Source organism: Phyllobates terribilis, unplaced genomic scaffold (genome assembly GCF_046119375.1).
Source record: "Phyllobates terribilis strain yellow unplaced genomic scaffold, ASM4611937v1 Scaffold_11__3_contigs__length_659146591, whole genome shotgun sequence".
Classification (NCBI taxonomy): domain Eukaryota; kingdom Metazoa; phylum Chordata; class Amphibia; order Anura; family Dendrobatidae; genus Phyllobates; species Phyllobates terribilis.
In genome coordinates this window covers 112261251-112288281 of record NW_027362771.1, presented here as the reverse complement: position 1 = coordinate 112288281, position 27031 = coordinate 112261251, and the positions used below count along the sequence as shown (strand labels likewise).

Below are 27031 nucleotides of genomic sequence, written 5' to 3'. Positions count from 1 at the left end.
ATAGATGGATGTGACTACTATTTAAAAAAGCATTGCCTTGATGTATATGAATCATTTCTGCATTGTCTTTATTGTTACTATGACACAAGTCTTTTTAATATTCCACACACGCAGCTTCATCAGCTGTATTAGTTCTGGAAATAGAACCCATCGCTGTTGAGAAAAGATTTTTTGATGTTCATTATCACACTTTCTATGTATGTAGGGTTAATTTTCTGCATCCTAACCAAAGGTTACCCATGCCTTTAACTAGGAACCATTTATGACAAAGGTAAAAGTCATACCACATAGCTATAAAATTATATAACTCAAAGGTTAAACATTGAATAGTGCTAAGTGCTGTACTATATAAATAGAAAAAAAACAGCTGACTTGAGCTTTCATTGCAGTATCTCGGGGGGATTTGAATGACATCATCGCCTGTGATCACATACTGACAACCAGCTGCTATTATTTAAATGATGCCGTTATTGTTGTTTTATATACAATTCAGGATCAATGTTTGTCAAACGTTTACTATTTCTTGGAATACTTCATACATTTCCCATGGCAAGTGATGTGATTTCATCTGGTAACCTATTAGGGTTGTTTATAAAAATAGAGAAAAAAAAAATAACATCTGTCATGTCTATAAAAGGCCTACTGTATCATATTGCATATTGCAATAAAAATAAGTCATCATATTTTCCTGCTTGAACTTTTATCACTGTGTACGTCAAACAGCCTGCACTGATTGCTTGCAGAATTCTACCTCCATCATGCAGGCTTCATAGGAAAAAGATGTGAGACATGCACAGCAGCAGACTCCCTCCTGTGACTTTTTTTTTTTTTTTTTTTCACTATGTCACCAAAGTGAATTCCTTTAAGTAAAAATAAATATGCTTTGTGATCCAGTCCTGCAGCGCTAAGGTATGATGATGTTATTTGTCAGGCAGCCCAAAAAAAGTCTTTGCTCCAAAAACTTGCCAGAAGAGGGAGAGAGAGAGAGAAAACACAACTGTTCTCCCAGCTGTTTCCTGTCTACAGTGTGTAAATGTAGATAAATGTGAGGATTTTCTGTAAATCCTTCTTCTGTTTGCTAAATCTGACTGTCACTGCTAAAATCAGAGCAGATCCTACGCAATGGAGTAAAGTCCTAATATTCAAATGTGACATAGCTTTGAATATCTCTCTGGATTTCCTTCTTTTTTTTTTTTTTTTCCTTTTCTTGTTATCAGCTAGCAATCTCATTTGCAGACCCTGTACTTAAAGAAGCTATGGAAAAAAACAACTCTTTCTCATCACAATTATTAAAGTGCTACTTTTGTGATATCTTAAAGGTAACTTATTTCTTATTTCATTTCCATGTATATTTCTATTCTAATGATTTCCTGTGTCTCTTTTATTTCTTAGAATGCTTGAACAATTTTCCCCATCTGTCATAGAGCAGTGAATCTGCAGTTTTCAAACTGCTGAATATGCATTTTTTTGTGTATAGGACTATTTTATCTAAATTATACTGCAAAATGCTAAGAAGTTAGAATGTGTTGCATGTGCTTTGTAAGATTTTCACACAGTTATGTGCAGCCTGTGATTATCTGGAAAGTCAATGATCTGAATGCATTGTTGTATTCGTGTTAATACTGCTGCATGGCTTCAATAGTGTAGGGGCATATACCTCTGCATTTCCTATTTATGCATGAACTTTATGGTCAGCATAGGCTTTTATTGGATTTTTTGGCAATAGATGAACTCATTCATATTCAAAATATTTTTTTAGTTATCCTTTCCATTTGCTTTTTTATGATACTTCTGTTGCTCTTTTTACTAATATGAACATATTACTGCACCTGCTTTTCTGTGAGTAGAGAACATATAGGAAGTCGATGTACAGTGACTTTACTTTAGATATTCCCTGCTTGCACATTAGTTATTCTTCAGTACATTTTATTTATAATAGTCTTAATGTAATTTCCTTCAATTATATTTTTCTGTTTCTTTTATACTACTCATTGCTGACAAAGGGATATAATGTTATATTAGGTGAATGAAGAGTAAGTATGCTATATTATTATGCGCTCAGGATTTATTTCCACACCATTGATATCGTTTTTGTTTGAAACATTCAGGCTTATTTGGTCATGGTGGTTATACTGACCTTTTTATACAGTTGCTGGCTAGTCTTCAAGTTTCCTTTCTCAGCAGAAAAAGTTTCTTAGGATTGTTTTTTTATATAACTTGGAATGAGCTCATGCCATTGGATCAGCCACTGCAAATGTTCACTTTAGGCCCAATCCATAAAACATGCAATTGGTTGCCCAATTTTAATATATTTGTTTTAGGCAGAAAAAAAAGTGACAAACATATTGCAACAATCATTATGATAATCTCTCTGTTGGCTGCTAGATTTCTGTATTGTTCTGTTTATTCATCGAAATTGAGGTTGAAATGATGTTGGCTAGAATATGAGTTCACAATGTTAATGTGATAGCCTCTGAAAACATCTTCTATGCCTAATGATTGGTTTAATAAATGTGTTCATTTTATGTCTTAAAATGAAGAGAAATGTCAATGTATAGCTTAGCTACTAAATGAATGGGGCTTTAACATTATGAAATCACAGTAAATCAGCATATTGCCTATTAGATGGAGTATAAGCTATGTGACTATAGAATGGAAGAAAGTGAAACCAGTTGGATAGTCCCCCAATATGGGTCACAGAATGTGTTTTGACTAGTTTTTTAATTGCCAAATCTTTGATATCTAACGTTTGATAAATTAAGAATGTAGACACCAAAACTTTCACATTATAGGAACCTCTGGTGCATTGAGTATTAAATTACACTGGTTAAAGTTGGGCTGGGTAAGTCTAGAAAGTAGACACAAAATGTTATACTGAGACCTTCTCTTTTTTTTGGCAGGGTCTTTTAGCATTCAGGGATGCAAAATAATTATGTAGCCTTCATCTTTTAAATATCAAAGCCAACATGTCTAATAATCATGTTATTTGACATTTGGTTTTAGAGAAGTTGAGGCACAGCCATTATGTATTTAAAGAGCCATTTCCCAAAAATGAGCTCCACCACTTGTATGGTTAATATAGAGGTTTTTCTAGTATTTCAACATGACTCATTTCAACTTGTACATTAAAAAAAAAAAATCCTTATCATAGTAAAGCTTGTTGAATTAACTACTCACTCAAAGGTTTTTATTGAAATTTAATATTTTACCCTCTCATATTTCATTGATCATTGGGTCACGCCCCTCACCCTTTTATACCACAAGCTCAGAGCTCTAAGTCAAGGAGAAGAATTGACAGTGATACTGGAATGCCTTAAAAACTTTATGTTACAAGGCTGTGAAAAAAAAGGTAAGGGTATATTGTGCTAAAACTATTCAAGAAGGTCTTCAAGAGTTAAATCATTTTGGGAAAATAATTTGTAAATGGAGTTCTAGCCTACATGATTCACATTGGCATATATGGTCTTAGACCAAAAGTGGGCAAAGCCAATCCATAATAACAATGTAATTTGATAATAAAGAAGTCATAACTCAATTCAATTATTACAATTCATCCAGTGAAGTAATTTTGGTATGTTTTTCTTCTAATTTTCTAATATTCAGGTTTACATCAAACATTTTTTACCATTTTAAAGTGGCCTTCAATAAACACTGGAGTATTTAACCAGTACAATTACAGGAGGGAATTTTTCACATGATAGTAGCCTGCGGTTTGGCAACAATGTTTTACTGGCATGGCTGCTTACTTAGCTTATTGACCACAACATTCTTTCTTAAATTCTATGTAAAATGTATAGACTTAAATAATATGTAATATATATAATAATCAGCATGCATTATCAAGAATAGAGAATCAGCCCTAAATAATTTAAAGAAATTTCAGACTTCTCTTGCACTTCCTAATAGTTCAAGTCTAAAGAGACTAAAGTCTTCTGCCATAGACCTGCTGCTATGGCATTAGCTAGCAGTACCAACATTTTCTACTTCAATTCTACTGCAGTGCAGTGCTTGAAAGTTTGTGAACTTTTGCAATTTTCCAACTTTTTGCATAAATTTACCCTAAAACTACATAAGATGTGCACAAAAATCCTAAAAGTAGCTAAAAATAAATCAAGCCAAAGAGTCAAAAATATTAGAATTTTTAATTTAGGAAAATCATCCAGTATCACATGTTTGCGAGAGGCAAAAGTATGTGAACCTTTGATTTCAGTTTCAGGTGTAAACTCATTCTGCAACTGTAACTGCATCTAAATATTTCCAGTAATTGATGATTAATTATGCTTATTGACTTAGAGGAATTTTAGTATATTCCTTCCTATAAAACAGCTTGAACTTTACTATGTTGGTTGGTTTTCACCCATTAAATGCTTGCTTCAGGTCCTTCTACACATTTCTATATGATTAAGGTCAGGCCTTTGACTTGGCCAATCCAAAACGTTAACTTTATTCTTCTTTAACCATTCTTTTCTACAATTACTTGTTTACTTTGGGTTGATGTCTTGCTGCATGACCCACATTCTCTAGAGAATCATCTCATGGAAAATGCCCTGACATTTTTCTTTAGAATTTACTGATAACATTCAGAAGTCGTTGTTCCAACAATAATGGCAGACCGTCCTTGGCCCAGAGGTAGCAAAATAGGCCTAAACTATGATACAACATACATCATGTTTCACAGATGGTATGAGGTTTATATGCTGTAATGCAGTAGTTTTCTTTTTCCAAACATAACGTTTTTCATTTATGCCAGAAAGCTTTATTTTGGATTCAGGCATTCAGGAAGCTTTGTTCTAATAGCATGCTGGCTTCTCTTTGTGATCTTTAGCAAACTCGAATTGGGCAACAATGTTCTTTTTGAAGAACAGTGGCTTTCTCCTCTTTCAATAATGCCATGCATACCATTGTCGTTCAGTGTTCTCCTGATGGTGGACTCATGAACAATAACATTAGCTAATGTGAAAGAGACCTTTAGTTGCTCAGAGTTTACCTTGGGCTCCTTTTTGATCTCTTAAACTATTACAAACCTTGCTCTTAAAGTGATTCTTGTTGGTCAAACACTCCTAGTGAAGGTAGTAATGGTATTGAATCTCCTCCATTTGTACACAAGTAGTCTGACTGTGAATTGGTTACAGTGTAAACTTTTTAGAGATGGTTTTGTAATCTTTTCTAGCCTGATGAGCATCAAAAACTCTTCTTCTAAGGTCCTCTGAAATCTTGTTTGTTCATGCCATGATACAATTCCACAAACAAGTTTTGTAAAGATCTGACTTTTATAGATGACGTGAAATTTAATAATTTTCATCAATCAAAAAGGCAAAGTCTAATATTTTGGGACTAATTTGTTTTATTTAGTTCTCCTTATTTACTTATATGACTTGTGGGATAATCTGATGTAGACTTTGATCAAATTTATGCAAAGCACTGGACAATTTCAAGCACCACTGTGTGATACATGTACTTTATATGTTGAGATGCTGTTTTTTGTATTATAAAATCCAGTAAAGCTTTATCAGCTAATCACATAGTTTTTTTGTAGTTACTCAACTGTTGCTATTATTATCAATATAGGTATGTGGTTGTATACATAAATGCAGTGATAAAGTGTTATCTGTCCAGTGGCCTTTACTGTATAGGTATTGAACGTTGAGCTACTTGTCAATTTGGCGATAAATGGCCTGAACCATGTTTAAAACTTAAAAAAAAAATTTGTAACCCTTATCTCTCTGTCCTCAGTGTGACCTATGGACAGTGTGTAGTTTTTCTGGGTGTTACAAATATATTTTTTGGTCTCTATATTTTGAAACTTGAAGGTGGTTTAAATGATGCAAACTTGCAGGCAGGGTATTCTGGTATAATGTTATTCATACAGCATGGATGAATTGATAGATGTTTCTGCATGTTACAACTACTGACAAGGTGTCTGCATTGTCCTACCCCAATCTTCCACCACCACTCATAATATGCAATCCAATTGAAGACTTTTTCCACTACATATATTTATTTCCTATCCATGGTATGATAACTGTATGATCTCAGGAGTTTAGTATTTGATATCCCTATTAATTCTGAGAATGGGGGTCCCGGAGTCCTCTGTGTGAATGGCATAGTAGTGCCCATATGTGGTCGCCACTCTATTCAATACTATATGACTAACGTGGACAACCATACCATCACTCACTCGAGCTATGGTCACGCATGCACACTACCAATCCATTCACAAAGGGGAATTTGGGACCTCCACTCTTTGGGTCTGTAATTGTCCCAGTGGTTGGACCCCAGCAATAACATAAATATATATATATGTACATAAATACGTATATAAATATATATGTAAATATATATAGAAGTTAATTAATATATACAGTGTATATTACCTACACAGTGGAGAGGTTATGATTAATGTATTAAGTTGTAAGACTGCTCATAGGGGTTGGCATATGCAACCTCAACGTTAGGACGATGTATGAAATGTAAAGAAAACAGGAATGCAATGATTGGAAAATCTCATACAGCCATACTTTATTCAAAACAGAACCTAGAACACATATCACAAGTTGAAAGTCAAACATTTTCCAATTTCATTTGATAAAGTTAACTAATTTAAAAATTGATGGCAGCAACACATCTCAAAAAAGCTTGGACAGGTTAAATTAAAGGCTGGAAAAGTAAGTGGTACTAATGAAGAATAGTTAGAGGGTAAATTTTACCTAAGTCACATGACTGTGTCTAAAAAGAGCATGTTAGAGAGGCAGAGTCTCTCAGAAGCAAAGATGGTCAGACATTCGCCAAACTGTGAACAACTGCATTTAAAAATGTTCCTCAACATCAAACTGTAAAGACTTTGAATATCCAACCATCTACAGTACATAACATCATCAAAAAATTCAGAGATTTTGGTGAAATCCTTTTGTACAAGGGACAAGACTGATGGTCAGTATTGGATACTCGTGATCTACGAGCCCCCAAGCCGTACTACATTAAAAACAGACATGTTTCTGTCATGCAAATCATTGCATGGGCTCATGAATACTTCCAGAAATCATTGTCTGTGAATACAGTTTGCTGTCCAATCGAGAAATGCAAGTTAAAGCTCTATTGTATAATCATACATGGCTTTAAGTTGACATTACTAGTCCTAACAGGTGTAGTGTACAACTGGCAGATATATAGACCTAAATTGTATAAATAATCTCTTGGTTTCATATTGATGTCATTCAATGTACAGATATCTTCCAATCATACTATACACTATACTAAAGTATAGTAAATATCACTAATATTATGCCATTTTTTTTTATTTCACAGGTCAAGATGCACACAATGTCCTATCTTCATCTCTTCTACCTTGGTATATGTCTACTCACTTTAACCCACTCAGCCACTGCGGGCCAAGAGACACTTTGCGGTGCTGAGTTAGTGGATGCTCTTCAGTTTGTGTGCGGAGACAGGGGCTTCTTTTTCAGTAAGTTTTTCTATTGATGTTTTAATGTTTATTTATTAACTGATAATTTCTGGAGGTTATGTGATTAATAGCGCTGTCTACTTGGAAAATCACTTTTTGTAGGAAGTACCATGCTGTTGAGTTTTCCAGCAATTAGTTATAAGGATTGTTTTTAGGTTGAAACGTTGGAATATGGAATGCAATCTGTTACATCACTGCCCAAAATATAAAAGACACTTAAAGGAATCTGTCAGCTGATTATGCAATGCAATCTGAGAGAAGCACGATGTAGGGGCAGAGAGCCTGATTTGATCAATGTATAACTTACTGAACTGCTTGGTGCAGTTTGGTTAGAATCCCTGTTTTTTCTGTTGTATATGTAGTATTGGTGAGAATGCTGAGTTGTGTATAACCCCACCCACACCAATGATTGTCAGCTTCCTGTGTACACCGTGTATTGTCAGCAAGCTACCAATCAGTGGTGGGGGTGGGGTTACACAGATTAGCCTAATCGTGCAGTGATAATTTATTGCTGATAAAACACTGATTGTACTGAAACTACAGCAAACTGTGGGCAAGTGACACATGCCTGAAATTAGGCTGTCTGCTCCTACATTATGCTGCTCGCAGATTAAATAGCAAAAACCTGCTGACAGATTCCTTTTAATCATTATAATTTGATCTCCATTTACTTTGTTGTGCTGACATTCTTAGTAGATTGGATGTCTACAGACGCCCTCCCCACGCACGCACAATATTCATTTAGTATACGCGGGGTCCGTGTGTATCAGCATACCTTTCTTTCACAGTAAAGGAAAGCATAGTATGCTGAGTTTTCCAATGCAGTGCATAAGAAAGACAAAAAGTGTACCTCACCCTCACCCTCTGCTTTTTATTTCAATGAAAGGTTGTAGTTAACATATTTCAAAGGTGGAATATGTTGCAAAATTCAGTGGAGGGTATATTTTAGGGGAACTTCCCAGCTTATATGTCCAACATACTGTAGGCTGAAATGAGAGGTGAATAGAGCCTAACCTATAAGGAAACCTTGCCAGCATTGTTTAACCCCTTAAGGACCTTGGGTTTTTCCGTTTTTGCGTTTTCGTTTTTTGCTCCCCTTCTTCCCAGAGTCATAGCCTTTTTATTTTTCGGTTAATATAGCCATGTGAGGGCTTATTTTTTGCGGGATGAGTTGTACTTTTAAACGCCATCACTGGTATTACCATATCGTGTACTGGAAAAGGGGAAAAAAATTCCAAGCGCAGTGAAATTGCAAAAAAAATGCAATTCCACAGTTTTTTTTTGTTTTTTTTTACCAAGTTCACTGAATGCTAAAACTGACCTGCCATTATTATTCTCCAGGTCATTATGAGTTCGTAGACACCAAACATGTATAGGTTATTTTTTATTTAAGTGGTGAGAAAAAAATCCAAAATTTGCTAAAAAAAAAAAAAATCCGAGACCCGTAGCGTCTCCATTTTTCGTGATCTGGGGCTGGGTGAGGGCTTATTTTTTATGTGCCGAGCTGACGTTGAAGTTTTTATTGATACCATTTTGGGATAAATCCGATGTTTTGATCGCCTATTATTGCATTTTATTGCAATGTTGCAAAGACCAAAAAAACGTAATTCTGGCGTTTAGATTTTTTTTTTTCGCTACACTGTTTACCGATCGGATTAATTCTTTTTTTATATTGATAGATCAGGCGATTTTGAACACGGCGATACCAAATATGTGTATGTGGGAATTTTTTTTTTAATTATTTTAATTTGAATGGGGCGAAATGGGGGTGATTTAAACTTTTATATATTTTTTTAATTTTTAAAACCATTTTTTTTACACTTTCTGCATGCTTCAATAGTCTCCACAGGAGACTAGAAGCTGTAGTTTCCTAATTGCTTCTACTGCATTCAGGCGGCGAGCAGATTGCCTGTATGCAGGAGAAATGCTCCTGTGCTATGAGCGCCGACCACTAGGTGGCGCTCATAGCTAGCGAGACAAGACAACCACAGGGGTCTGCTGCAGACGCTGGGTTGCCATGCCCACCCATCAGTGACCCGCGATCACGTGACAAGGTCACTGATGCTGTTAAATGCTGCTGTCAGAGATTGACAGCAGCGTTTAACTGGTTAACGGCCACGGGTGGATCGCCATTTCACCCGCGGCTGTAGCGGGCACATGTCAGCTGTAAGAATCAGCTGACATGTGCCCAGTTTAGTGCGGGCTCACTGCCGGAGCCCTCACTGAACTGAGGGTGATGGCCTGGTGCGTACTAATACGCTCCAGGCTTTAAAGGGGTTAATTAGCAATAATAAATTGTCCATGTGAACCAGAAGACTTGTTGGGTCCTGTGAGTGGGAGACACTGTTTGTATTTGCTTCCCGTTTTAGGCATCAGATGACTGTTTTGAATCTTTTAATGTGTTTTTTGAAATGCCCCTTTAAACTTTCAAGACCACCTGATTAAAGGTATATTAAGAGGAATGCCACAGTTGCTGCTAAGGCTACGTGCATACATTGAGTATTCAGGGACTTTTTTTTACCTCAGTATGTGTAAGCCAAAACCAGTAGTGGGTGATAAATACAGAAGTGGTGACTTGTTTCTATTATACCTTTCCTCTGATTGTTCCACTCCTGGTTTTGGCTTACACATACTGATGTAAGATACTGACTAAATACTGAACGTGTGCACGTGGCCTTCTACTCCTTCTTTGCTGTCAACTTATTAGCAATCCAGATTTAAACTGCTACACTGAGTCAGTTTATTTAATTAAAGGGGTTCTCCGGGAATAGAAAAAAAATACAGGAATAAAATGTAATTATAAATAAATTCTTAAATACTTGTATTAGCAAATAACACTTGTTTTGTCTAAGGAGGTAATCACAATAATGCATTAAAATGGCCACTGTCTAGTTACACTGACAGAAGGCTGTCCTAGAATGTTGACATGGCAGTTGCCTATAAACATGTGCAATAAGAAGCTTTTCTCCTCCCTTCTTGTGTAGGAGGTAGATATTCTACTGTAATTCTGGAGATACCACAGGTGTTGAGGTAAAATGAAGTTGCTCACACTGCTGTCTACTTTATCTATCTGATCTAATACTGGAGATAACAGGGGTGGTGAGGTAAGAAGAGGCTGCTCACACTGCTGTCCATCTGTCTGCCTGATCTAATACTGGAGATACCAAGGGTGCTGAAGTAAAAAGAGGCCGCTCAAACAGCAGCCCACCATGTCCCTCTGATATAATACTTACCAGGGATACTGAGGTAAAAAGAGACTGCTCACAATGAAGTTCACCTAGACTTTCTGATCCAATACTAAATGTGCCAGGCTGCTGAGGTAAAAAGAAGCTGTTTAGACTGCTGTACACCCTGTCTATCAGATCAGATACTGGAGATAACCGAGGTGCTGTTCTAAAAAAAAAACAAATTCACACTGCTGTCCACCATTTCTATCTGATCAGATACTGGAGATAACAGAGGTGCTGAGGTAAGGACAGGATTCTCACACCTCTGTCCCCCCTGTCTGATCTAATACTGAAGATAACAGAGGTGCTGAGGTAAGAAGAGGCTGCTCACCCTGCTCTCCACCCTGTCTAATCTAATACTGACAATATCAGGAGTGCTGAGGTAAGAAGAGGCTGCTCACCCTGCTCTCCACCCTGTCTAATCTAATACTGAAGATAACAGAGGTGCTGAGGTAAGAAGAGGCTGCTCACCCTGCCTAATCTAATACTGGTGATATCAGGAGTGCTGAGGTAAGAAGAGGCTGCTCACCCTGCTCTCCACCCTGTCTAATCTAATACTGGCGATATCAGGAGTGCTGAGGTAAGAAGAGGCTGCTCACCCTGCTCTCCACCCTGCCTATCTGATCTAATACTGAAAATACCAGGTATGTGGAGGCTACCCACACTGTTGTCCACCATGTCTATCAGATCTTCTACTGGCGATAACTGGGGAGCTGAGGTAAGAGGAGGCCGCTCACACTGCTGTCTATCTGATCTACAGTAATGCTGGAGATAACAGGGAGAGTGAGATAAAAAGAGGCCTCTCACTCTGCTCTCCTCCCTGTCTATCTGGTCTAATACTGAAGATACCGGGTATGTGGTGGTAAGAAGAGGCTACCGACACTGCTGTCCACCCTGTCTATCTAATCTAATACTGGTGATACCAGGAGTGCTGAGGTAAAAAGAGGCCGCTCACACGGCTATCCAGCTTCTTCTTATGAAAACTCAGATAGCTTGATAGCATGTTGTATAGGTGACAGCGGAGCTTCGTACTGCACATGCTTCCTGGCACTTATTCTATTACCATTCTAGGACAGGCTTGTGTGAGTGTAACAAGACAGCGTTCTTTTTAATGTATTATAGTGATTACCTCCCTGGTAAAAACAAATGTGATTTGCTGAATAAAGATATTTAGAAATTTATTTAAAATGACTTTCTCTTGATATTTATTTTTTGCACTCCCGGAGAACTCTTTTAAGATAGATTGCTGAAGACATTATACCTAAGTTCTCATGCACAATGGCATAGAGCATTTATGGCAACTTTGTATAGAGTCACACGCCTTTCAGGCACTACAATACAAGCTCCACTGTGAATAGTATCTACAGACATACTTTCTGGATAATTCCAAGTAGCACATCGTAAACTCACATGCATTCTGGAGACAATGACTATTTCAACATTATGTGTGTGGAACTCATAAGCCGGCTGGAATGTCACAGGAACTTGTAGTGCAAAGTGAAAATATTTATTGTTCTCCCGCAATGAGGCACAATAATCTTGGCGGTTACTGTCAATTTAAGTGATACAAGGCGTAAAAGATACACAGGTTTCATGGTTAAACCCAAATTTGGTAGGAAAATACTCTTTGCTGAGGTTTGATGGTCAGGCAGATGACTGATGGCTCTTTCCCAAAACTTCTATGCAGTGTCGAACTGGGGAATAATTGGGTCCACCGGAGGAGTTGATTCTGAGGGGCCACCTTTCATCTATATGAAACCAATGCATTATCATTAAAGAGATTTTTCGGACCGGAAATTATTTTCATCAGGCACTGTGCTTACCGGTTCGATCAGTCATCATGTGATCTCTCATACTTGATTTGCATACTTGTTGTAACATGCCGATTAGCTAATCTTTGAATGTTAATGTTAAAGCATTGAGAGAAGCAGGGAGAAAAGTTAGTCAGCATATGACCAAAAGTATGCAAATCACATGAGTGATCACATGACGACTGATTGAACCAGCAAGCAATGCCAAATGCTAACAGTGAATATACTATATAGTGTTAGTATTTGGCATGATACAGTGCCTGAAGAAGATTAGACCTGGCCTGAAAAATACACTTTAATGATGACAAAGCAAAATGACACATACGAGAGAGTTGTGCAGTATAGATCCATAAATGTTTACATTCGCCCGCTACCAGAGGCTAATACAGCTAATAGGCAGGGGTGCTGGGTGTCAGACCCCTACTGATCATATATTGATGACCTAGACAAGGGTTAAATCATCAATGTCACTTTCCCAGAGAAGTTCCTTATGTCACGGGTGTGTCGCCACGAAGATCGTCACGATTACACAGCCTGACTTCTCGCAGCTGACTTTTTGGTGCTTTGTGTTTTCGGCAGTGAGGGAGTTAATTCTCTCTCTCTCTGTGCTAGATGAGGTCCAGCCTCGCCCAGCTGCAATCAATGTTGATTTAGTGAGACTCCTTCAAATGCCTGCTGGTCTGTTTGGGAAGTGTCGGTGAAAGCATTTCATACAGACTAACAGAGCGGATCGTGGTATTTGGAGTTTCTGAGATAAGTGTATTTGGAGTGTTTCTTCTCTTCCTCGCTTTATCATTTATCTCCTTTCCCGTTGGTGTTCCCTCTGTTGTAGTTGTGTAGTTTTTGTATGCAAGGTGGTTTTGGTTTTTCCCTTGTACTGTCTCGTTCGTCTAAGTACTGTGTGTGGGCATATTATTACTTGTCCCCTTTTGTTGTGATCGGGGTCCTTCTCAGGACTAGATTACTTAGGTACAGGGATCCTCAGGAGGTAGGGGTTACGCTGGCGGCCTGGACCTCTGTACCTTTAACAGTACCTCCAGGTTGAGGGATTAGTCAGGGCCCCAGCTTAGGGTCAGCTTAGGCCCCCCTACCTCCAGTATACTGAGACAGCGTGACACCTTAGTGTTTTCACCTACTATGATATTGATTTCAAGGCTCCTTTTGAGTACGATGCCCCCCCAAATGCCACCCCACATACAGTATAATATCCCCACAATGAATTACCTAACACAAGCACAGTATGATGATCTAAGAGTGACCCCAGCACACAGTATGATGGCCCACAGCTCCCTATATACAGTATGATGCCCCCTTAGCCCTCATACACAGTATGATAGCCCCCACAAACCTCTATATTCAGTATGATGACTCCCACAGCTCCCTACACACAGTATGATGGCCCACAGAGCTCCTTATATACATTAAGATGGCCCTTACAGCTCACTATATACAGTATGATGTCCCAACAGCTCCCTATTTTTGGTATAATGTCCCCATAGCTCTCCTATATGCAGTATGGGGGCCCCTCAGCTCCCCTGTATGCAATATGATGCCCCACAGATCTTATATATGCAATATGGGAGCTCTGTATGATGCCCACTCCTCTATATGCAGTATGATGGCCCCAAAACTCCCCTATATGCAGTATGATGGCCTCCACAACTCCCTATATACAGTATGATGCTCCCTATATACAATATGATAGCCTTCACAGTTCCCCTATATAGAGTATATTGGCTCCCACAGCACTCCTTTATGCAGTATGTGGGCACCACAGCTGACTTTACACAGCATGATGCCCCCACAGCTCCTTATATACTGTATGATAGCCTCCACATCTCCCCATATAGAGTAGAATCATAGAATGCTAGAGTTAGATGAGACCGCCAGGGTCATCTGGTCCAACCCCCTACTCAATGCAGGATTCACTAAACCATCTCAGACAGATGTCTGTCCAGCCTCTGTTTAAAGACTTCCATTGAAGGAGAACTCACCACCTATTGTGGAAGCCTATTCCACTCATTGATCACCCTCACTGTCAAAAAGGTTTTTTTAATATCTAATCTGTATCTTCTCCCTTTCAGTTTCATTCCATTGCTTCTCGTGTTTCCATGTGCAAATGAGAATAAGAATGATCCCTCTACATTGTGACATCCCTTCAGATATTTGTAGACAGCTATTAAGTCTCCTCTTAGCCTTCTTTTTTGCAAGCTAAACATTCCCAGATCCTTTAACCGTTCCTCGTAGGACATACATTGCAGTCCACTCACCATCCTGGTAGCTCTTCTACGAACTTGTTCCAGTTTTTCAATGTATTTTTTAAAATGTGGTGAACAGAACTGGACATAGTTGGGAGCCTGACCAAGGAGGAGTAGAGAGGGATAATTACTTCACGTGATCTAAACTCTATGCTTCTCTTAATACGTCCCAGAATTGTGTTTGCCTTTTTTGCTGCTGCATCACACGGTTGACTCATGTGCAGTGTGTGATCTATTAGTATACCCAAGTCTTTTTCACACGTGCTGTAACTTAGTTCTATTCCTCCCATTCTGTAGATGTAATTTTCATTTTTCTTGCCTAGATGTAGAATCTTGCATTTCTCACTGTTAACTCCTTAATGACTAGAGCATTTTCCATTTTTTGCGTTTTAGTTTTTTGCTCCCCTTGTTCGCAGAGCCATAACTTTTTTATTTTTTGGTCAATATAGCCATGTGAGGGCTTATTTTTTTGAGGGACAAGTTGTACTTTTGAACAACATCACTGATTTTAACATAACATATACTGGAAAACGGGAAAAAAATTCCAAGTGCAGTGAAATTGCAAAAAAAATGCAATTCCGCAGTTGTTGTTTGTTTGTTTTTTACCACGTTCACTGAATGCTAAAACTTACCTGCCATTATTATTCTCCAGGTCATTACGAGTTTGTAGACACCAAACATGTATAGGTTCTTTTTTATTTAAGTGGTGAGAAAGAAATCCAAATGAATTGCTAAAAAAAAAAAAAAAAAAACTGATGTTTTGGGGTATATCCGTTTTGATCGCCCGTTATTGGATTTTATTGCAATGTTGCGGCAACCGAAAAAAGTAATTCTGGCGTTTAGAATGTTTTTCTCGTTACGCCGTTTACCGATCAGATTCATTCTTTTTTTATATAGATAGATCGGGCGATTCTGAAAGTGGCGATACCAAATATGTGTATGTGGGATTTTTTATTGTTTTATTTTGAATGGGGTGAAAGGGGGGTGATTTAAACTTTTATATATTTTTTATTTTTTTAATATTTTTATTTTTTTAAAAAATGTTTACTTTTTGCTTGCTTCTATAGTCTCCATGGGAGACTAGAAGCAGCACTTGCCTGATCGGCTCTGCTGCATACAGACGATGAGCAGATCGCCTGTAAGCAGCAGATGTGCTCACTTGCTATGAGCGCCGACCATTGGGCGGCGCTCAAAGCAATCTACACATGACAACCATAGGGGTCTGCTGCAGAGCTCGGGTTGTCATGCCAACCCATCAATGACCTGCGATCATGTGACAGAGTCACCAATGGGCGGAGCCAGTGATGCGCTTCCGGCGCGGCGATGTTAAATGCCGCTGTCAGAGATCGACAGCAGCATTTAACTGGTTAACTGGTTAACTGGATCGCGATTCCACCCGCGGCTGTTGCGGGAACATGTCAGCTGTATAAATCAGCTGACATGTGCCCAGTTTAGTGTGGGCTCAGCGCCGGAGCCCGCGCTAAACGGGGTGATGACAAGAGGCATACTAATTCGCCCCACATCATTAAGGGGTTAAATATCAATTTGTTAGTCGCTGCCCATTGTTCAAGCTTATCTAAATCCTTCTGAATCCTTTCTCTGTCTTCTCTAGTGTTAGCTATCCCTCCTAGCTTTGCATCATCTGCAAATTTGATTAGTTTACCTTCAGTTCCTTTATCTAGATCATTTATAAAAATGTTGAACAACACTGGGGCCAGAAAAGAGCCTTGTCGTACCCCACTTGAAACACTCTTCCAATTGGATGTGCAACCATTTATTACCACTCTTTGAGTACGATCATTGGGCCAGTTATGAATCCACCTAACTGTAGGCTTGTCAATCCTATACTTGGTCATTTTTTCAATAAGGATAGTATGAGATACTTTATCAAATGCTTTGCTGAAGTTGAGATATACTACATCTATTGCATTTTCCTGATCCACCCAGTCAGTGATTCCATCATAGACTTCATAGAAGGAAATTAGATTTGTCTGGCATGACTTGTTTGTTACAAACCCATACTGGCTCTGGCTAGTGGTTCTCCAATTTCCTCTGCTATGTCTTTTAGTACCCTAGGATGTAATTCATTTGGACCAGGAGACTTAAATTCATTTAAATTAGCTAAGTGTTCCTTAACCATCTCTCTGTTTATAGATAGTGTGGATTATTTTATTCTTTCAATAGCACCGTGAAGATCAGTTGATGTTACAATTGCTTTCTTAGAGAATACAGATGCAAAATTTGAATTTAAATTTTTTTGCCTTCTCATCATCATTTTTGACCACTTCACCCTTTTCATCCTGTAAAAATCCTATAGCCTCTTTGGCTTTTCTTTTGCTTTTGACATACCCCCAAAATCCTTTTTTATTGCTATTGGCCTCTCTTGCAAGCTTCACTTCATTACTGACTTTAGCTCTTCTAACACTTGCCCTGCATTCCATGCAGACATAATATAATGGCCCCCACATCGCTCCTTTATGGAGTATCTGGACCCCTCCCTATATACAGTATAATATCCCCACACCTACAATATATAGAATATAAGGCTCTTACAAGTGATGATTGATAACATTTTTACAAACTGCTCACCATGTTGTATTACCCTGGTGCAAAGTTCACCTTTAGGCAGTGTGTGCTCTGTGGGTTACAGCGGCAGGCAGCATTCATTTGCTCTCTCCTCCGCTATTGCATACAACAGTATCTGCATCCTCAGGATGCAAATACCGTTGAAATCTAGATGGTGGTGGCAACATCGCCAGCTTGCTGTCTGGTACCGTCTGCTCCTGGACTCAGCTACAGAGAGCACCAAAAGAAATTTGGGGTCGACCAGAGCTGGCTTCCTTTTGTAATAGACTTCAAAGCATATGCTTTCTCTCTGATATGGACACCTTTTCACTATGACTTTGTGTACCTCACACTAGTTTAGTAACATATTGAACCATGAACCTTTCTTAGATAAGGAACTTTTTCATGTTTGTTAAGTTTTTTTTTTAACATATAAATAATTTCTGATTACTCATGACTGAATTCAATGTCACCTGACTAGCAGCAAAGCAGCTACATGAAAAATGATGCTAAACTGCAACCTTTGTGTCTATATTTTATAAACATGCATTCGCTGACATCTCAGGATTTCTATTCGTGACTTTGTATCATAGCCAGTAAATCTGCATTTTACAGCTCTGTACAGAAATCATAAACATCTTTAAAGACGATAATGGGTCATGTAAATGTGAACGTACACAAGTAATGAAAGACTATGTACGTCACGATAGACACCAAGTATGACTTTTTATGGATTACATTTTGAAACAAAAAATACTGTACGTTTAAGAAAAAGTCACTGTATCCTGGCTCTTAGCTGAAAAGGGGAAGTCAATTAGGGATGAATGGGTGTTTTAAGAACCAAAACACCATGGCCCCCGATTCATCATTAGAGAATTATAGTTTTGTGGTATTATTTTTTATTTTGTGGCATTCACCAATATTTTTGGAATCAAATTATTTCAAATGGCACAAGTGTTTCATAAATATAGCGTAAAATCAAAAATACAATAATTTTGTCTTTCACTGTTTTTTTCAACTTTTCAACAATAAAAGACGCAAAACCTTTGAAAAGTTGCACATCTGTCTAAAAATTACTCTATGGCTTCAGCACTGATTTCCTGACTCTTGGTAAATTCTTTACACATAGGACATAGTGAGATAAAATAGACAATTTAAGCAAAAACATATTTGAAATGATGTTCATGAGTTCTACAGCATTTTGTCATCAGAGTAATCACTAAAAACTGGTGACAGGTTATCTTTTTTTTGTACACTAATTTCTAAAGGGGATGTATGACTTTTATTATTCTGTAATAATTGTAGTCACGTATTGATAATTATTCTGTTTATGTTTCTGATTGTAGCTTATTTGTTTCTTTTTCTGTTCATGACTATGGAGGCAGCCATATTGATTGATCTATGTAAACAGAATTTAGTGATATAATTTACATCAGCTACAAGGACCATGTGAATCAAAAGTTTTCTAGACATGCTCCATGATCAGTGCAGAGGTCATTGTAGAGTATATGAAAGAGGAGGAAGTGAGCTGTGATCATTACCTATTACGAACAGTGTGAGCCTTGGTTATCTATAACTATTTGTACCTTTCCATTTCTATATTGATAATGATGAGATCACTACAAAGCAGGAAAGTGTTGAATATTAGGCTTAGTGGACATCATAAAAAAAATCAAGATTTCACTTTGTTTTTCCTTAATATAGTGATACAGAAAACTTGATTTAAAAAACTTATTTCCTGGTGACATATAAGGAATGAGTTTTCTGTTTTATATTGATTTCATTGGTTGATCTCTTGAGATGAGTAAATCGATATGCTGGTAGTGAGCGTCATCTGATTCCAGTGTGAAATCACAGACAGATTATGTCACTGAAAAAAATCATTCATCTACACTGCCTCATTGAATAACATGAGCCAGTGTGCTATCTGATTGGATAGCTCTTGTCTGATTTATAAGCTTGCGTGCACGAGCCCTTATAGATAGGGAGCGAAAAGCCTAAAGCATTGGCGAACTAGTGTAAACAGAGTGTGGTGTATCCCTGCAGCTGTCAAGAACATAGCAAATGGGAGTGGTGGTAGTCTCTAGTATGTGAAAAGGGAAAGGCCATACATAGAAATCATAGGTGACACATAGCAAAAGTTTTTATTGAGCCCCCTTTTCCTCCTCAAAATAAAATGCTACATGGAATAGGTGAGGTCACAGCGCTTTGACAAAGTCACAAAAGGGCATTCCTCACAACTTTTAAAGACACGGAGAGGGACATTTGTTGTTTGCTTCAATTGAAGCCCCTATGATACCCCTTTCATAGCATTCATAGAGTATGATGTTCCCAAAAATGCATTCAACACACTATATAATGCCCCCATAATACTCCCGACAAGTACAGTATGAAGTTTCCACAGTTCCCCAGCGCAGAAAAATATTGTCACAGTGCCCCCAGCACAGTATTATGCACCACTGTGCCCCCCACACAGTATGATGCCCACACAGTATAACATTTGATGCCTCCCAAAAATAAACACACAGTAAGTTGGTCTTCACAGCCCCCTAAACAGTAAAATGGCCCACACCACCCTACACACATTTTATAACCCCCCCAACCAGAATGACAGCCTCCACAGACCCCCACTCAGTATAATGGCATCCAGAGTTGCAAAAATAATATAATGGCCCTCCACAAAGTATTATGCCCCATAGCCACCAACATAGTATGATGCCATCTCCCCTCACAAACACACACACAATGTGATGGCCATGAGGAAGCATATATCGATGAAATTGTGACATGGGGTGGAGGAGGCACAGTGCTGTTCAGAGTAACAGCTCCAACTTAATGGCCTCATAGCGGTCATTTGGTCTTTTAATGGTACGCCATTGGATAGGGGAGATAGTAGAGGTTTAAGAGCTGCAGAGTCTGCGTGAATTGATTAATCCATGATATACTACATTACAGCACCTTTTTCAGCTAACTGAATTTAATTGCACAATTTTTTCACTACAAACCAGGACAGTGCTACAAATCATGGCTATAGTTTAAACCCCTCAGTCCTATTTTTCCTACTGAATAAAAGTGCTGAAACCAAGGCTAGCCTGTTGAGAAAATGTGCTTGTGAGACTGAAAAGTCTTAAGTGAAATCTTTTTGCATGTATTTTGCATTTCTTTTTGTAAAAGCTTTTTTTATTTTTTTTATTTTTTACTAAAGATAAAAGAAAACTCCCACCATTCTTGACATTTAAATGCAACTTTCTATCTCACAAAGTGTGCGGTCTTACAAAAATGTTTAATTTTTTTTCACACTTGTTTTAATAACCCAAAAGTACACCCATACATGCCACACCAAAACAGTAACATTTCTTGTCAAATTTATTTTGGGAAAAGGGGATGGTATTCTTTTTCCCCAAAAAAAATCTTTAAAAAAAAGTACACGTTCAACTTTTTGCATGCCTGTTTTACTAGTCCAACTTAGCAACCGTTTGGTTAAACATGTTCGTGAACTTTATACTTATGTCCAAAATGTGTGGTAAACAAAAAGTTCCAATAATAACAGTCATAGAAAAAGAAATCCATAGCACAGCTAAAAATGTGGGAGCCGTTAGCATCAGCAGCAGCAGCACCACCCGCACTGCTGTCACAAGTCATCCCAGCAGTAATAGTGCTAAATGCAGGTCACAATTGGCCTCCTTTTCATCCAGCAAGCATATTAGTGTGGTGGAACTAAATAACTTAATGGAATATATATAACATCACTCATATCAGTCACAGCCGGATGATGTTACCTTTGACAGCGACATCGTCAGCTTGAGTCAGTGTTCTGCTCAGTCCAATAATGTTTTCTATAGTGGACTTCAATTCCATCAATAACACTGGTATCTGTTCTTAGTTTCATAACCCATGGCACACTGAGGGCTAAGGAAAGTATTTCACCAGACCAACTTCTTCCAGGTGATTTCTTGGAAGAGTTGAACAGTCAGCCTTTGTTCTCCGATGACATGGGGTCAAATGCCTAGCTTTGTTAATTATTCTGCAAGCTATGGTGGTAGGGGCACGGGCTGTTGTAGTTGCACTCTAAGAAAGAGTAAATCTCGAGGTGCTAATCAAGCGTTTGAGGGGGACAAAGAGGTCAGGGAATTTTTCATAGAGAAGCAATTATCAGACGAGTCAGGAATGGTGATGAAGATCATTGTGTAGTGAGCAAGACCTGGGAACCAAATAGTGGTCCGGAGGAGGTGATGTTCAAAGGAGGAGGGTGTCCCCGGCAATACACCACAGGTGCAACATGTGGCTATAAGATCCAAGGCAAAATCTGTTTCTTCTGTGGTTGGTTTGGAAGCAGATGAGGCCTCATGAACTATCCCGCATGTATAATTCGCTATTACTATGACCAGAGGTTTGACTGTTTTTAAAATCAAACAAGTCTAAAATGTCTGAACTCTGCTGTCTTACTAAATAGGCTATTACGGTAGTTACCACTGGTTAAAATCGATTTACCGATAGCCAAAGAACTGTATGGTGAGGTCACTTGGACATTAATGTTTGAGTTAAAGAGCTTGAAAGGGGTTAAATAAAGTCAAATAAGCCTTCAAAGTGTTACATACTTCTTTTCCAGGAAATTAAAGACTTACTAATATTGTGATTTGTCAAATTCTTTAGAAAAATTTGAATGTCAAAGATTGGTGTTTGGGCATTGACCAATTAACTAGTAATATGAAGAGGAAATAGTCTCTGCTTTGTATCCTTAGAATGCCTTTTTGCATATATCTTTTACATAAACCATTAAATCCACATCCATACTTTTACATTTATGAAATATCTGCAAGTGGCAAGGAGTGTTCTTTTCAGACCGTTTTTCATTACATTTTAAAGGGGTTTTCCAAGTTAATTAAAAATCTGCCCATGTAGAGAGGCACGGGGCGGAAGCCGCAGGCTAGGAATTGGTCATTTCCTGTTGCGCCCCGGCACCCTACATGGCTGGGTGTTGGTGTTGGTGGTATGAGGGCATTGTACCCATGCAGACTGCCTGTAGCCGATGGTGTTGGCCAGCCAGAATCATAGGTTTCAATGTTCAATAAGGGAGACTCCCGTTCTAAAACACAGCGTTTACTGAACAGTAACTTGGTAAGGGTTATATACAAGAAGAAGGTTATAATACATTCTTATGAATGTTTCTTTCACATTATAAAGTATTTTCACACACACAGTAGGCTTCCACTGTAATCTACTCCAGAGTCGGTGAAGCATACTGTTTAGCCCTTCTTTGTCACATCCCAGCTCGTCGCCACAGTCATGATCAGCAAGTCTCTCTACCTGCTCAAAGGTTCCGTGTCCTACTTCTTCCAACACTGGCATCATGGATATACCGCTAGGGACCTCCACCAGTCCCACAAATTCAATCCTGTTAACTTCGGCGTTCACCAGGCTCAGGGCTTCTCGTGACATGACACATTGTCCTATACAAGGACCACTTTTCCTTGGAAGGCAGCTCTGTCCCTTCAGTCACTTCAAGGTCACACTACTCACTTGTCCCTTAGTCTGCTTGTTGTAGTTTACCCAAAATGACAGCACTGCTCACAAACACTTCCTACTTGAACTCGATCTTGTTCCCATCTGACTACAGGAAGTAATCTCTTTCCCTAACACTAAGCCCCTCCCACTATGGGCTAGTCCAGAACATTAACTCTATCTTATGTCCTAAGTTCTAAACTATGTCTTACCCTGTGCTATCCTACATTATCACATCCTATATTATACATTACTACACATTACATAGGCAAACACTACATGACACATTATATACAAAAGACGCAGGACACTATACACATGACGCGATTGGTGTCTTCAGGGGTAGGAACGCGATAGTCCAGTCCACACTTCTTACACATGTCCACCTACACAGGAAAAATAAGAAAAATGTGTACTCAGCCATTTTATCTCAGCACAAAACCGCTGAGTCCAGTGATTGGCTGCAAACTTCTTTCAGGCAAAGAAAAGAAAAACGAATCATAAGTAATAACCAAAAGATATGATGTAATAGATCAGCTATATCTATTTTTGATCCTATATACATGTGATTTTGAAGTGAACCTTCAATGTGTATACTAATATACAGAATGTTGTATACATGTATACACACAGAGAGGTTCTGACAAAAATATACAGCATATACAAAATATGCTCACACCAAAAACAAATTTATCAGTGCCGCTTGATCTATACAATACTTGTAGTTTCTAGTCATTTTAGTTACACATTTGTTTATGGAAAAATGTTTTCATCACGTTGATTGTTTTGTTACTGTGGATTATGGATTTATTTTTTTCTGCATTAGCACTTCAAAAATCTGACAGCACAGATGACATGTCTGATTTTGAATTATACAGAATGAGGTCATGCGGGAGATATTCCCTATTATGTATGTTATCAGGAGGAGGAAGGCAGTTGGGTCATCATAACCGATTGATGCATGCCTTGGCTTTCTGTAAAGGAGAGGGCTGTCACTGTGCCAGTATTGTTTGTTGTTGAGTAGGTAAATCTTTCTTACAAAAAGATTCTAGCATCCCAGTGTGCCTTCATGTGAATAAAATCAGTCAATTCTAAACGTCAGGCCTTAAATGCTCTTAATCTTAGCCTATCAGTCAAAATGAACTCAGATGTTTGAATCTTTTTCCTTTTAAAAGCTCCATGGGGCCTGCTTGACAACCAGATTACTTCAATCAATCTGTTCCATAGGAAATGTCATAAATGCCTTGGATCCTGGGTCTGGATCCTGGGTCTAGAGCAGGGGTCCCCAACCTGTAGCTTGAGAGCCACATGTGGCTCATAGGCTCATGATGTGTGGCTCGCGGTTGTCTGCCAGCTTGGTGCATTAGCTCCAGGTGTAGCAAACAGCTATTAAGAGTAGATCTCTAGATGGTGACTTTTGCATGTAGCCCTGCACAGAGGAGTAGATCTGAATTGGGGTAAGATAGGAAACCCTGGAGTTTGGCATACTGCCCTTGTGTGATTTCAGTGGAAAAGCTTTGACTGTCATTATACCGGTAATAGGGGACTCTGGGTGTCACTACTGTGAGTGGGGTAGGAACTGGATGTGGCTCGCAACCGTCTTTCATAGCTGAATGTGGCTCTCAAGGTCAGAAAGGTTGGGGACCTCTGGTCTAGAAAATGGTGTGTCCTCAACCTCCATCTCATAGCCACAGAGAATGGAAATTTGGCCTGACATGCGCAGCTCTCTGTATTCATGTTTATGGGAGCTCCAAAAATAGCTGACCACATTTGCTTGGTTGTTTTTGGAAATCTCATAGAAATGATTTGGTGCTGCAAATGTAAGACCACCTCTCCATTCATAGTGGCCATGAGAGGAGGCCCTGTTCTTCAAATTCATGTGGGTCCTAGAAATGGAAGACGTCTAGCAGACATTAAAATGTCAGAGATGAGAATACTTTTTTATTCAAGATACCAAAAAGTGTTTAATGCAAGAAAAAGTTTTATTTAGTTATTCATATTTATAACAGTTCATATCAATAACATTTCTATTGCTGAATTGAAACACGTCTGCCAACTAGGGTAATTTAGAAGAAAAAAAATATTCATGTGCCAAATAATATTTCTTAATAACCAAATTCCTTTCAGAGAATTATGTCATTTAATGGGATATATTAACCTAGGTCTGCCAAAGCTGTGATGCCACGAGCAGATATGCAGTATGAGAATGGTGAAACACGTTATTGTCAAATGTTTCAGTATTTTGCCCATAAAATTAGAACTAGCCTAATATGTTATAGTCATCTGCTACATCATATAATATAATCTCATATACAGTACAGACCAAAAGTTTGGACACACCTCATTTAAAGATTTTTCTATATTTTCATGACTATGAAAATTGTACATTCACACTGAAGGCATCAAAACTATGAATTAACACATGTGGAATTATATACTTAACAAAAAAGTGTTAAACAACTGGAAATATGTCTTATATTCTAGGTTCTTCAAAGTAGCCACCTTTTGCTTTGATGACTGCTTTGCACACTCTTGGCATTCTCTTGATGAGCTTCAAGAGGTAGTCACCGGAAATGGTCTTCCAACAATCTTGAAGGAGTTCCCAGAGATGCTTAGCACTTGTTGGCCCTTTTGCCTTCACTCTGCGGTCCAGCTCACCCCAAACCATCTCGATTGGGTTCAGGTTTGGTGACTGTGGAGGCCAGGTCATCTGGCGTAGCACCCCATCACTCTCCTTCTTGGTCAAATAGCCCTTACACAGCCTGGAGGTGTGTTTGGGGTCATTGTCCTGTTGAAAAATAAATGATGGTCCAACTAAACGCAAACCGGATTGAATAGCATGCCGCTGCAAGATGCTGTGGTAGCCATGCTGGTTCAGTATGCCTTCAATTTTGAATAAATCCCCAACAGTGTCACCAGCAAAGCACCCCCACACCATCACACCTCCTCCTCCATGCTTCACTGTAGGAACCAGGCATGTAGAGTCCATCCGTACACCTTTTCTGCGTCGCACAAAGACACGGTGGTTGGAACCAAAGATCTCAAATTTGGACTCATCAGACCAAAGCACAGATTTCCACTGGTCTAATGTCCATTCCTTGTGTTCTTTAGCCCAAACAAGTCTCTTCTGCTTGTTGCCTGTCCTTAGCAGTGGTTTCCTAGCAGCTATTTCACCATGAAGGCCTGCTGCACAAAGTCTCCTCTTAACAGTTGTTGTAGAGATGTGTCTGCTGCTAGAACTCTGTGCGGCATTGACCTGGTCTCTAATCTGAGCTGCTGTTAACCTGCGATTTCTGAGGCTGGTGACTCGGATAAACTTATCCTCAGAAGCAGAGGTGACTCTTGGTCTTCCTTTCCTGGGGCGGTCCTCATTTGAGCCAGTTTCTTTGTAGCGCTTGATGGTTTTTGCAACTGCACTTGGGGACACTTTCAAAGTTTGCCCAATTTTTCGGACTGACTGACCTTCATTTCTTAAAGTAATGATGGCCACTCGTTTTTCTTTACTTAGCTGCTTTTCTCTTGCCATAGTACAAATTCTAACAGTCTATTCAGTAGGGCTGTCAGCTGTGTATCCACCTGACTTCTGCACAACACAACTGATGGTCCTAACCCCATTTATAAGGCAAGAAATCCCACTTATTAAACATGACAGGGCACACCTGTGAAGTGAAAAACATTTCCGGTGACTACCTCTTGAAGCTCATCAAGAGAATGCCAAGAGTGTGCAAAGCAGTCATCAAAGCAAAAGGTGGCTACTTTGAAGTACCTAGAATATAGGACATATTTTCAGTTGTTTCACACTTTTTTGTTAAGTATATAATTCCACATGTGTTAATTCATAGTTTTGATGCCTTCAGTGTGAATGTGCAATTTTCATAGTCATGAAAATACAGAAAAATCTTTAAATGAGAAGGTGTGTCCAAACTTTTGGTCTGTACTGTATGTGTTTGCGGTATTCTGTATGTGAAAATTTAAAGGCGTTATCCAGTGAAAACAAGTTATCTTCAATCCACAGAATAGGTGATGATGACTTATTGATCGGTGGGAGTCGGATGGCTGAAACCTGAACCGATAAGCAGAACAGGGTAATTTTATCGCCATTAAAATGGAATGGCAGTGCGCATGCTCTACCACCACTTCTTTCACTCTTTATAGTGCTATTGCTTGGCTTATTCCAGCAGCCCAGTAGAGAAATAATGGAGCGGA

The 27031-nt window shown here is 38.7% G+C and overlaps 1 protein-coding gene across 3 annotated transcripts in view; it reads left to right on the top strand.

Annotated features, from left to right (window-relative positions):
* Positions 1-757: 757 nt before the first annotated feature.
* The window catches only part of IGF1 (insulin like growth factor 1), a 146995-nt gene continuing 120721 nt past the window's right edge, over positions 758-27031 (top strand). The window contains exons 1-2 of one of the 3 annotated variants that reach the window (XM_073651524.1): positions 758-909; positions 7306-7462. In XM_073651524.1, the coding sequence (XP_073507625.1) occupies positions 7312-7462 (151 nt within the window). In that variant the 5' untranslated portion in view covers positions 758-909; positions 7306-7311. Of the gene's footprint in view, positions 910-956; positions 1320-3204; positions 3350-7305; positions 7463-27031 lie in introns of those variants that run through there. The other 2 variants (XM_073651522.1, XM_073651523.1) reach the window with 2 other exon arrangements.